At 40.0% G+C, this 12,972-nt stretch overlaps 1 protein-coding gene across 1 annotated transcript in view; it reads left to right on the top strand.

The window, feature by feature from the left end:
* Window positions 1–237: 237 nt before the first annotated feature.
* LOC121961011 (CBY1-interacting BAR domain-containing protein 2-like) overlaps window positions 238–12,972 on the top strand; it is a 32,659-nt gene continuing 19,924 nt past the window's right edge. Inside the window, exons 1-4 of the mRNA XM_042510915.2 lie at window positions 238–310; window positions 489–723; window positions 808–876; window positions 5,594–5,695. Coding sequence (XP_042366849.1) covers window positions 291–310; window positions 489–723; window positions 808–876; window positions 5,594–5,695 — 426 coding nt within the window. The 5' untranslated portion in view covers window positions 238–290. The remainder of the gene's footprint in view (window positions 311–488; window positions 724–807; window positions 877–5,593; window positions 5,696–12,972) is intronic.

Consider the following 12,972-nt stretch of genomic DNA (forward strand, 5'->3'; position numbering starts at 1 on the left):
GAGTAAAACTTGCTTTCCAGTGTTATATATCTATATATACACACACACACACACACACACACAAACACACACATATATATATACTGTATATATAGATCCAGTTGATGGCCACAATAATACTCTGCTGCCATCATCTGGCCAAGAACTTCACCTACACCCCCACCACAGCTATTTCAGAGCATCTGTTGTTGGTGTTTCCATGACAGCATAATTCTGTTACCTGGTGCAGGTGAGAATCAGTTGAAGCAAACAACAGAGCAGAGGAGCTGTGGGTAGTCGACAGAACAAACATGAACAACCTCTTTTCCAGGTAGGAGTACATGCTTTTATGTTTCACATTATCCACACAGTAACAGAAGTAGCAGCAAAATCTTCTCTCTTTAACCTGGGGAGCTTTGCCAGAATATTACCAAGCTAGTTTATTCCCAATATATTATGATAAAACATATCCCACTGCCATTGTTTTTTTTTTTTAATTGTCCCAGCAGGGATGTCCAGATTAAGAGTATGGAGCAGACTGTGAAACGTGCTGAGAAGTACCTGGGTGGGATCTGTTCTCTGTTGGCCTCCTACACCAGGAAGACAGCCATGCTTAGAGACAAGGCAGACCTGCTCGTGGCTCTGCTCTTTGACTTCTCCAGCAGAGAGGACCCCGAGCTCCACATTGGCCTGAAAAATCTAGCAGAGGACCTGGCCATGGTGCAGGACTTTAGGCAGGCTCAGGTAAGGGACATCGTAGTTATTTATTTCCTGCATCTAACTATTCTAAATGAAGATGTTGTCATGGTAAATATGGAATTATTGCAGGTAGAGAGACTGGAGATGAGAGTTATTGCTCCTCTAAAGGCCTATGGAGACACAGTCAAAAACAAAAGGGTGAGTTTGATTACAGATCTGTGCCTTTGATACTGATAAATCTGCAGGAAACTAATATCATCTGATGATCATGTTGGTTGTAATATAAGACAGCCCTGATTAAAAAAAGACTTTTCTTTTCAGGAGAACATTTTTTAAGATACAAAACAATTTTGGACTTGTCCTGATAGAAACATTTCTTGCAGATAGGATTTGCAGATTTGAGCCTGTGGGGAAGTTTAGCCACCACTTGTTTCCAGGCAACCATAGACAAATTTTGTGTGATCACACATTTAAGAATAATCCATTTAACTCACCCTTTGATGGAGAGAGGCACATGGCATAAAAGATACTCTAAGCACATTTAAGATAAAAAAAAAAGAAGATTTTTACTATTCAAAGTGATTTTTTCATATTCAAAGAGATCACGGTTCTTGTGCTTGAAAAATTACAGACAAGTTTGAAAAGGTTTCACTCATGTTTAAGTGCCTCAGTAAATTACAGTATGAGACCATATTGTTAGCATGATGCTAACTCTAAACTGCTTGATGTCACAAGTTTGTTAAAAATGGCTGGGATGGTGTAATTTGAGCCAGAAGGCCTGGGGTAAGTTGAGCCACAGACCCCCCAGGTCTGTGTGCTAAGCCCCCTCCTGTTCAAACTGTACACTCATAACTGCATAATTCACAGTTTTCTGAAGTATGACACCATCATCATCGACCATATTACAAACAATGATTGGAGTTCATACCGGGGGTAAATCAACAATCTTGCAGAGTGGTGCACAAAGAACAACCTACTGCTCTGTGTCAGAAAAACCAAGGAGTGGATTATTGATTTTAGAAAGACGGAAGCGAAGACACCAAAAGGCAGGAGCACCACTAGCATATGTGAACCCAGCTGCCAGACAAGCTGAACACATTTTTTGCTTGCTTTGACCTCCACAATAAGGACTCAGCTATGAGGTCTACTCCGCCTCCAGAGGACCGGCCACTCTCAGTGACTACAGCAGATGTGAGAAAACTCCTGCCGAGTGAACCAAAAGACAAGTGCGCCCTGACAACATTCCTGGATGTGCACTCAAAAACTGTGCTGATCAGCTAGTTAATGTTATAACTGACATTTTTAACATCTCACTCTCACAAGACTGTTCCCTCCTGCCTCAAGACAGCCTTCATTGTTCCTGTACCTAAAAAGTCTAAGAGCTAATTATTGATTTTAGAAAGAAGGAGGCAAACACACACACCTGTCTACATCAGTGGAGCTGAGATAGAGCGGGTGAACAGCTATAGGTTCGTTGGAAGTACTATCACTGAGAGCCTATCTTGGTCATTACACATCACCACCCAGGTTAAAAAAGCACAGAAAAGGCAAGATCCTGGTTAACTTCTACAGAGGAGCAACAGAAAGCATACTGGCTGGAAACATCACAAACTGGCATGGTTTGTGCATAGCCCAGGACAGGAAGGCTCTACAGCAGGTGATTAAAATTGCCAAGAACATCACTGGTTCCCAACTACAGAGCATCAGTTACCTCGGTGAAGTAAGGTGTCTGAACAGAGCCCAAAAGATACAGAAAGACAGCAGCCACCCCAGCCACAGTCTGTTCACCCTACTGCCATCTGGAAAAAGATACAGAAGTATCTGTTGCCAAACCACCAGACTACAGAGCAGCTTCTTTCCTCAAGCTGTGAGACTCCTCAACTCCTCCTTCGATGTAACAGGATTTAGGGACTAATTGTATCTTGTTCCTGTTATTATTATTGTTGCTGTGAATCTCAACCTCTCTCTCTCTTTATCTCTCTCTTTTCTACATATCAATTTGTCATATACTACTTTAATAATAATAATAATGCATTTTATTTATAGGCGCCTTTCTTGACACTCAAGGTCACCTTACATCATCAACATAAAAGCAGACACAATATTAAAGAGACAAAATAAAATATAGAAATACAATATAAAATTAGACAATGCAATTGTGATCAGAGGGAGTGAGCCAGTTTAAACAAATGGGTTTTGAGTATGGATTTGAAATGTGGTAGTGAGTCTGAGTTACGGAGGTCAGGTGGGAGTGAGTTCCAGAGCTGGGGAGCAGAGCGGCTGAATGCTCTGCTCCCCATGGTACCAAGACGGGCGGGGGGGACGATGAGATGGATGGAGGAAGAAGATCTGAGGGTGCGGGTGGGTGTAGCATGTGGAGGAGGTCAGAGAGATATGGTGGGGCAAGGTTGTGGACAGCTTTGAAGGAGGAGTATTTTGTAGTTCATGCGGTATGTGATGGGGAGCCAATGTAGCTGTTGTAGAATAGGTGTGATGTGATGGATTAAAGGGGTGCGTGTAATGATACGGGCAGCTGAGTTTTGGACCAGTTGTTGTTTATGGAGGGTTTTATGTGGAAGGCCAAAGAGAAGAGAGTTGCAATAATCTAAACGGGAGGTGACCAGACTGTGAACAAGAACAGCAGTTGAGTGAGGAGTAAGAGAAGGACGAAGCCGGTTGATGTTACGAAGATGGAAGTAGGCAGACCGAGTGATATTATTGACATGGGAGGCGAAGGAGAGGGTGCTGTCGAGGATGACACCCAGACTCTTAACCTGAGGGGAGGGAGAGATGGAGAAGTTATTGACGGGTATAGAGAAATTATGGAGTTGTTGTTGAGATGTTAATATTCTTTCTATTCTATTCTATCTATTCTATTCTTTACATCTTTTACACATCTGTTCATCCAGGAAGAGGGATACCTCCTTAATTGTTCCTCCTAAGGTTTCTTCCATGTTTTTTCCCCCTTAAAGTTTTTCCTTAGTTGCTGTGAGGCTCCAAGGACAGAGGGATGTTGAATTCTGTAAACCCCTCAAAGGCAAATTATGATTTGTGATAAGGGGCCTTACAAATAAAAATTGATTTAATTTAATATATGGACAGGTCAATTAACGCAATTGATGTTACGTGCAGATACAACAGGTATTGCCAATGTATAATAACGCAGTCACTGGCTGCGTTTTCACCTGACACTGTCCAGCAGCATTTCATGTGGACATGAAAGGTGGCTTGTGGCACTGCGATCTTCTGCCAAAAGCACTGTCAAAGCAGAAGTATTTTCCAAGATCAGAATGAGAACAGGCTGGAGTTACATGTGTGCACAAATCATGAAAAAAACGCATTATGCATTATGAAGGCATTCATAGTGAATTATAATGCATTCAAAATTCTTTATGAATACACTTATAAACAGATATAACGCTTACTGATTCAATATATCAATAGTTATAAATCATTACAGATTTGACTTATTATGATTTATAAGTGGCAAAGGTCTTATGGATGCTCTTGACTTGTTATAAACTAGAGGTTGAATGAAGGGGCTTATAATGCATTATAAACATATATACTCTCTTATTCACACGTCAACAATTAACTGTAGTAAGGACTCATAGTTCGATATAACAGTCCATGTTGCATCATAAGTTATCGTATGTGCTAAGTAAAGTGAGGTACAAATTGACACATTTATAATAATTTATGCTTCATCATAATGTTTTATTGTAAGTGTTAAGTAAAGTGTTATCAATTCCATGCATTTATAAGAACATATGCCGCATCATAAGTGATTAATGCATACCATAAACTACAATACTTTGAAAATGCGTTTTATAGACTGAATTCTGTAATCATTTTCATGCATTTATAAGAATATATGCTGCGGCATAAGTGATTTATGCCTATCATACACTAGAATACTTTGGAAATGTGTTTTAAAGACTGAGGTCTGACAATGTGTCAGATAGTTTTTAATCACAGAATTAGATTTCACAAAGACTGGGGATTTTGCACTGTCAGAGGTGGACAGTAACTGTTGCAGCCCTTGAGAAATGCAGTGAGTATGCTGCAGTATGCTGAATGTGCTGTGGTTAGCTAGCCAGCTAACCACTGTCCCCATATCAAACAGACTATCTGCAATCTAGGTTACCCACTGGTATGTTTGCATTAAGCCTACAAGCTAACTGTATGATTTAGCTGAAGACTGCTAAAGACATGATTTCTTGATATATTAATTTTGGAGCTAGTAATCTTTGAACCACACAGTTATCTTCCAGGCTAATGGTAAACAATCCAGTAGCTAAAGTAAGCTTGCAGAGGCCCCTGCACTGGTTAGCTGGCCAATTTACAGCATACTCACCAGGGATTTTAGAGATGTATCTCTGTCCACTTTCTGTCCATTTTCAAAGTATTGTAGTTTATGGTATGCTTTAATTACTTATGATGCGGCATATATTCTTATAAATGCATGGAAATGATTACACTTTTTTTAACACCTACAAAAACAAACATTATGATAAAGCATAAATTATTATAAATGCATCAATACGTGCCTCACTTTACTAAACACATACAATGATAACTTATAATACAGCATGGACTGTCATATCACACTGAGTCCTTACTACAGTTAATTGTTGATGTGTGAATAAGTGAGCATAAATACTTATTATGCATCACAAGCCCCAGCATTCAACCTCTCGTTGAAATCATTATAAGTCACATCTATATGGTTTATGACTAATGATATAGTTCATCAGTAAGCATTATGTGTGTTTATGAGTTTATTCATAAAGCATCATGAATGCATTATAATTCACTGTGAATGCATAACAGATGTGGTCGTCATAGAAAGTGTTACCAAAGTAACTGACATTTGTTATGTATTGCTGTGTGAGCTGACTGTGCTACCATGCAGGCGGATCTGAAGAAGTTCAGCATTGACTTGAGCAGAGAGCTGAAGGAGTTGCAGAAACTGGAGAAAATCCCACTAATGAACCCAGCTGATCGACAGAGCATTGTATCCTTCACATACAAACTTTTTTTACATGTCTTTATTTAAACAAGGACCATACATAAAAAACATTAATCTCAAAGAGAGAATAGATGATTCATGCCAGATTTAGCTATTAGCTAGTTTAAATCTACAGTCCTTGGGCAGTTACAGACAGGACAAATACCTCACACTAAAAAACACTAACCACACATGATAAAAAAACTACTAACTAAACTAAAATTACATAACAATAGACAATACAAACAGATTAAAAAAAAAACAAAAAAACATCAACATACCAACACATTCATAAAACCTGGATCACAGTGAAATTAATGTTGACATGTCTGGTTACTCAATATCCATTTTTTGCCATCAGGAGAGAAAGTCTGATGGTCTGGGCCATGTTCTGAAAACAATATCAGATCTTGAAAGCTTAAGTCATATTTAGACAGCATTTAACAATGACGATAATTTACTGATTTGCTGTTAAAGACTTTTAAGGCTTGTTTGAACAACATCTCAGTTGCACAGATATGCAGTAGTGGAGATGAAGATCACGGCTTGCAAGAATGTTTTTGATTCTTCTGTTATGTTCAAAGTTAACAATGCTATATTTGAATGTTTTTTCTCATCTTTTTAGTATGTTTTTGCCACCTGCTCAGCATCTCTCCCATGGGTGTAAATGACCGTGTCATTAGCATACATCTGGATCTCCACATCCTCACAAACTCATGGGAGATCATTTATGTGTAGACTAAACAACAACAGCCCAAGGATGGAGCCTTGTGGCACTCCCATTGTGCATGATTTTGTCGATGATAATGCATTTTTCATTTGAGCACATTGTGAGCGACCAGACAAATAGGACCCTATGCAATTCACTGTACTAATTAGGGCCTGAGTACCCAATGGTGCGAAGACCCTATTGTAATTGGTCTATTTATTAGGGCCCAAGCACCGAAGGGTGCGAGGACCCGATTGAAATTGGTCAGTTTTTTCTTATTATTAGGGCCCGAGAACCATTATTTTTATTATTATGATGGCCCAGGCACCAAAGGGTGTGACGACCCTATTGAAATCCAAGGATTTTTATTATTCTTAGAGCCCAAGCACTGTTTGGTGCTCGGGGCCTGACCACCGAACCACGTGAGGACCATCTTGAAATCCTTGGAATTATTATTATTATTATTATTAATATTATTATTAGAGCCTGAGCACTGAACGATGCGAGGACCCTCTTGAAACTGAAGGAAGTATTATTATTATTATTATTATTATTATTATTATTATTATTCTCACAAGTGAATTGCCTTTTTGAGGGCTTTAAAATTCAAAAGTCATGAAACTATGCAGACTTATCAGGTCTGGTGAAAAATTTGATATTTTAATGGTCTCGTGCTTGGGTGGGAGAAATGTATCAGTTGCACCCCCTACTGATTTTCAACGAAGCAGCCCCTGCAGCATGTTTTACCTAGAGCTCTGAATCTTCGGAGGCCTGTGCAACACCCCACAGTACCTCCAAAAAAAGTCTCTTGGGGCCATTCCGTAAAACCAACAGGAAGTCAGCCATTTTGATTTGAAGTTGTAATTTTGGTGTATTTTTTGGCCATTTTCAGGGGTTGTAATCTTGAGAACTTGCCCTAGAGCTTTCATCAGATTGACTTCAAATATTATGGCTACCTTTATAAGACCTATGACAGCAAAAGGTATTCAAGTTATTCATTTCATCACACTGTGTAATCTGTATGAGGCATCTAATTTGCATGTTCTGCTATGAACCAGGAAGTAAACAGGAAGTGGTATGTAACGCTGCTGTAAATGGTCCAATATGACCTAAACGTCACATGTTTGATAGGAGTCCCACCCTGAACACATCTATATGACAATTTTAAGTGATAATGAGAGCGCCACCTATTGGCACAAGAAAGGCAAAGTTTTACAGTAAGATGTCCAGCTAGCAGGTTGACATGACTGATCTCAAAATGGTCTCAAAAAATCTTTAAGACGTTGATGACGCTTAAAGATGAATATTGAGAGTTTTCGTTGAAATGCGTTACCAAAGTCGGGTGAACAATTTCGATGTTTCGACATGACATCAAAAACTGTTGTAACTTCGCCCCAGATAGTCAGATCTTTACAAAATTTCACAGATTCGATAAGAGTCTGTTCCCGAAGACATCTGCAGTGCAATTTTGAATCTTACTCAAAGTGTCACCTATTGGTAGCAGGAAGTTACTTTTTTTACTCTTTGATTTTCCCCCTGTTGCAGGTTAACTTAATTGACCTCATATCCAATTACAATACAGTAAAGACCTTCATGATGCACAGAAATGACACTTTTGGGTTACGCTATTGCCAAAAGTTACGCATTAATCGCCATAAAACTGGAAGCACTTTTTGAGAGGCAAGGCATGCACCAAAACTCACCAAACTTAGCACACACATCAAAAGTCCTAAAATGTGATATTTGATATGATTGTTTTGCACTGATGTGCCAAAATGGCTCTGTAGTGCCCCCTACAGATTTCAACGAAGCAGCCCCTGCAGTACATTTTACCTAGAGCTACAAAACTTGGGAGGCATGTGTAACAGCCCAAGACCTACAACAAAGCCTTTTGGACTCATACCTTAAACTCAACAGGAAGTCGGCCATTTTGAATTGAATGTGCAATTTTGGCATGTTTTTGGCCATTTTCAGGGCTTGCAATTTTTCTATCTTCTCCGACAGATTTCATCCAATTGACTTCAAAATTTAGAAATCCTCTCAGAAGGCCTGGGACATCAAAAGTTATAACATTTGTGAGTCTTTGTCACATCGTGTTGTTGTTACTGGGCCAATCATTTCCATGTCTCACCATTAACCTGGAAGTAGTTTTTAACTTTGAGGGACATGGTCCAATCTTCACCAAACTCCAGATGTTTGATGACTGTCTTGCCCTCAACACATCTACATGACAACCATCACCATTACTTTTAGCGCCCCCTACTGGCAACATGAAATGTTATGGAAATAACATGCTTTCTTCTTTGAGTTTTCGTCACACTATGTGGGCGTGGCTTGGTTTCCAACTTTCAGGTTTTGCCATGACACAGGAAGTTGTTGTAACTCAGCCAAACATCATCCGAAATGCTCAAAACTTCTCATGCTTGATAAGAATCCCGGCCGGAATACATCTGCATGGCTCAATTGAGTTCTCATCATTGTGCCACCTATTGGAGACAGGGAGTTATATGTTTTATATTTTGATGTGCACCTCCTTACAGGTTGACCATATTCAGCTCAAACTTGGTAAGAAAAATGTTGAGACCTTGATGATGCCTACTTGTGATTTCAGAGCTTTTTAATGAACATTGTTGTCATAGCAACATGGTCTTCGCCGCCAAACAGGAAGTTGTTGTAACTTCACTTTGCATCAACCAATCGGCCCCAAATTTTACAGGTGTGATCAAGGTGCAGCCCTGAACACATCAACATGTCAGTTAACCATGAAACTCAATGCACCACCTACTGGCAACAGGAAGTATATCTTGTAATACAATTATCATTTGATTTACATGGAATTCACATGGTTTGGTCTACAAATGATGTAGACCAAGATGACGTATTGTGTGGTCTCCAGCGCCAGGTGTTTGTCACAGGAAGTATCACCCCATATGTGATATCTAACTGAAGGATTGAAACTCTCTGCCTGCTTGTTCCGATTTTCACTGAAATAAAAGATCATGGGACATCAAAAGTTATTCAATTTCCGCTTTCATCACACCATGTGGGCGTGGCTAGTTTGTCAACTTTGATGTTTCGCCATGAAACAGGAATCAGAATCAGAAATACTTTATTGATCCCCAAGGAGAAATTGCCTTTAGTTACAGATGCTCCTATTCAAAAGTCTTAAAAGAAGTAGGAAAGTGAAGAAGATAAGTTGTAAGATAAGATGTTGGAAGTTGTTGTAACTCAGCCAGACACTGTCCAGTCCCCCCCAAATTTCTCATTCTTAATAAGAGTACAGAGTTGAATACATCTGTATGGCTCACTTGACTTATCGGCATACCACCTACTGGAAACAGGAATTTACATCATTTATGTTTTTCGGTGCATCACCTTACAGACTGACCACATTGAGCTCAAACTTGGTAACAGAAGCTGCTGTTGCAGCTGTGAAGATCATGTTTTCAATGAATGCTGTTGCTGTGGCAATGCAGTATTCACCGCCAAACAGGAAGCTTCTTTCACTTCAGTTTGCAATAACCGATTGCCCCCAAATTTTAAAAGGTGTGAACAGGTTGCAGCCCTGTACACATCAACATGCAATACTCAATGCACCGACTGACAACAGGAAGTATGCCGTGTAACAATATCATCATTTGATTTACATGCAGTTTACATGGTTTGGTCTAAACATGATGTAGACCAGGATGACTTAGATTTTGTGTTTAGCGCCACCTAGTGGTTTTAGGAAGTACTACACCGTGTGAAATCTAACTTAATAGTCCAAACTTTCTGCATGCATTTTCTGACTTTCACTACAATTGAAGATCGGTGCAGTTGGAGTCACGCCAGTTACCCCGAGTGGCGTAGGGTGCTTGCAGCTTTAATTCGTCTTCTTCTTCTTATTATTATTCCATCACATGAATCGCTTTTTTGAGAGCTTTATCATACTAGAAAACTCATGAAATTTGGCATGCTTATGGGGACTGGTGAAAATTTTTGGATGTTAAAGGTCTCGTATATAGCTGTCAAAAAAGGAGCTCAGTAGGGCCCTCTAAATGCCAGCCCCAGCAAACCATTTCATGAAGAGGAATGAAAATTTGGAGGTACATAGAACATTTCACTAGCAAGGACTATACCTCAACAGGAATTGATTTTGACAATTTATTGACGTGAATGTAAATTTGGTATAAACATTGATTTTGAATATTGGAATGGATGGTTGAGTGCGGTGTGGGGAAGCTTCGGTTGGAATCCGCCGTGGCTCCCGGGCACGACAGGAGCCATTATATGCCACATTATATGAGAGAGGCAAAAGCAAATTTGAGATCTCTTAGGTCAGAACAGATGTAATGTTGATAAGCTTGGGAGGACCATCTGCCCATGATCTGAATAAGGTGTTCTGGTATACCGCTGTGGGAGGCCGAGGTGGCAGCTCCGATTCTGAAGGAATGTCTGGAGTAATGCATGGGAGAGATGCCTGACAATGACAGGCCCTGATGGAAGTGTTGGTGGAACCAGAAACGGGTAACCACCTGGCTGGATTCGGTTGAAAAAACAGGGGGTCATCTTGGGATTTGCTTTGTGATGTCCGGAAATGTAAGTAGTTAGAGAGAATAAGGAAGGGGTTTAGAACTGATTGGATGTTGAAGTAGAAGACGGGGGTGGGTTGGCTAGATTGGTCGGTTTTGGTTCTTTTTAAATAATAGACTATGGTGTTGTTGGAGAAAAAAGAAAGGTCTGAGAGGCAGACGTGCCGACGTGGATCGTATCGAAGGGTCGAAGCAGTGAATTCCAAGCATCTGAGGAAACCGAAGAAAGCGAGAATGAACATGGCCTCTCGTGTTTGGTTGACTTGGGGTATGCTATATCCGGAGCGGATGGTGTGGATGCAGTGTGACAGCAGATCCGTGGTTAATGGGAGTCTACGAGGATTTTAGGCTGGTTCTTGGGGTGAGAGGCCCAAGATCAGCACACTGCTTTAGTCAAGTCAGTTCAAGTCGGTTTTATTCATAAAGCCCATTATCACAAATCACAGTTCGCCTCAGAGGGCTTTACAGCATACAACATCCCTCTGTCCTTAGACCCTCACATCAGCTAAGGAAAAACTCCCCCATAAAAAACCCTAAAACTGTGAAAAAAGGGTAGAAACCTCAGGAAGATCAACTGAGGGGAGATCCCTATTGCTGGATGTAAAGATATGCAATAGATGTCATAAAAAACAATTAAACTACAGTCCTGGGCATTATACGGCCCGCAGGCCTGATGGCTCTGCCCCTCCATGGGAGGACATCCCACAATTTTACTATAAAACTCAAATTGTCTTTTACTTTGAAACCCTTCTATAGTGAGTTTGCTTCCTCCTGTCATAAGTAGCGAGTGCCGTTATTATAATTAGTAATTAAAATTCAGCGACACCTGCTACTCGAAATGAACTCTAAAAAAATGTAAGGTTGATGCTGAATGTAGAGTGGACTGCTAAGTCTGTGTTTTTCACAGAGGTTAGAAGTAAAGCAATGTGCTGAGTTTGCACTGAACGTGTCTGTATTAAAAGACTATAACTTGAGTCACTTCAATACAAAACACGCAGAAAAATACAGAAATCTGTTGGAAATAGTAGTAGAACCTGAAATGCTCACAGTCAGCTCTTCTTACATGTGATGTGGACACTGTCCCCAGTGATGTGCAACTTGAACAGACAGTTTGCACAGTGCTTCAAATGGGTATGGATAAGCGATTTTTTTGTTTAATGTAGTATTTTTAATGAATATGTTTTACCCTAAACAGTTAGTCATGTACATTAGTTTAAAGACTCTTGTATTTAGTTTTCTTAATAAGATGCTGTTTTGAATCATTTTAATTAAAACAAATACTAAAGAATAAGTGTGCAGTATGTATTCTATCATTTGATATAGTGACAAAATTAGAGGTGAGAGCATGACAAAATGTCTTTGACCCCAAACAAAAATCTGTGTTTCTGATGTGTCCCCCAAGGAAAAATAATTGCACCCCCTTGGCCTAAAGGATGAAGCATCCTTGAGCCTTGTGGTGTGGGGGCAGATGTTGCAGTGCCGTTTGCTGCACGACAGTAAGCAGAGCAGTTGTGATTTGGCTGATACTACTTTTGGCCTTCTTCTTGCACCTCTGGCTAGAGAGGTCCTCCATCGATGGCAGCTTTGTCCTGCTGATGTCTGGGTACAGCCACTTCGGTGGAGCATTATGCCTTGATTCCACTAGCAACGTGTCGATGACATTATGTCTGCAACGCTGTTTTGCTCCATCCTCCACGTGGTTTTATATCCCACCAGGAGCATCTGTAAGCATTTCAGAAGCAGAGTGCAAGCAAGAGAGTATCCTTAAATGTTCATTGATGTTATTACCCACTTTGTTGTGCTGCAGCCTCTAGTCCAGCCAGGAACCAAGCAGAAAAAAGAATTCTGGCATTGTTTCAGTCAAAAAACATGTTCAGCTTGATAATTACAAAGAAGTAGTAAGAAGTCTAGTTATACATGAAATAGATTGAATAATCAAATAGAGATGAGGGATATTTAATCTGTGCTTTTTGTTAAAGTTACAATGCTACTCTTATTAT

This window comes from Plectropomus leopardus, chromosome 21 (genome assembly GCF_026936395.1).
Source record: "Plectropomus leopardus strain MGB_pleo_1.0 chromosome 21, ASM2693639v1, whole genome shotgun sequence".
Taxonomy (NCBI): Eukaryota; Metazoa; Chordata; class Actinopteri; order Perciformes; family Serranidae; genus Plectropomus; species Plectropomus leopardus.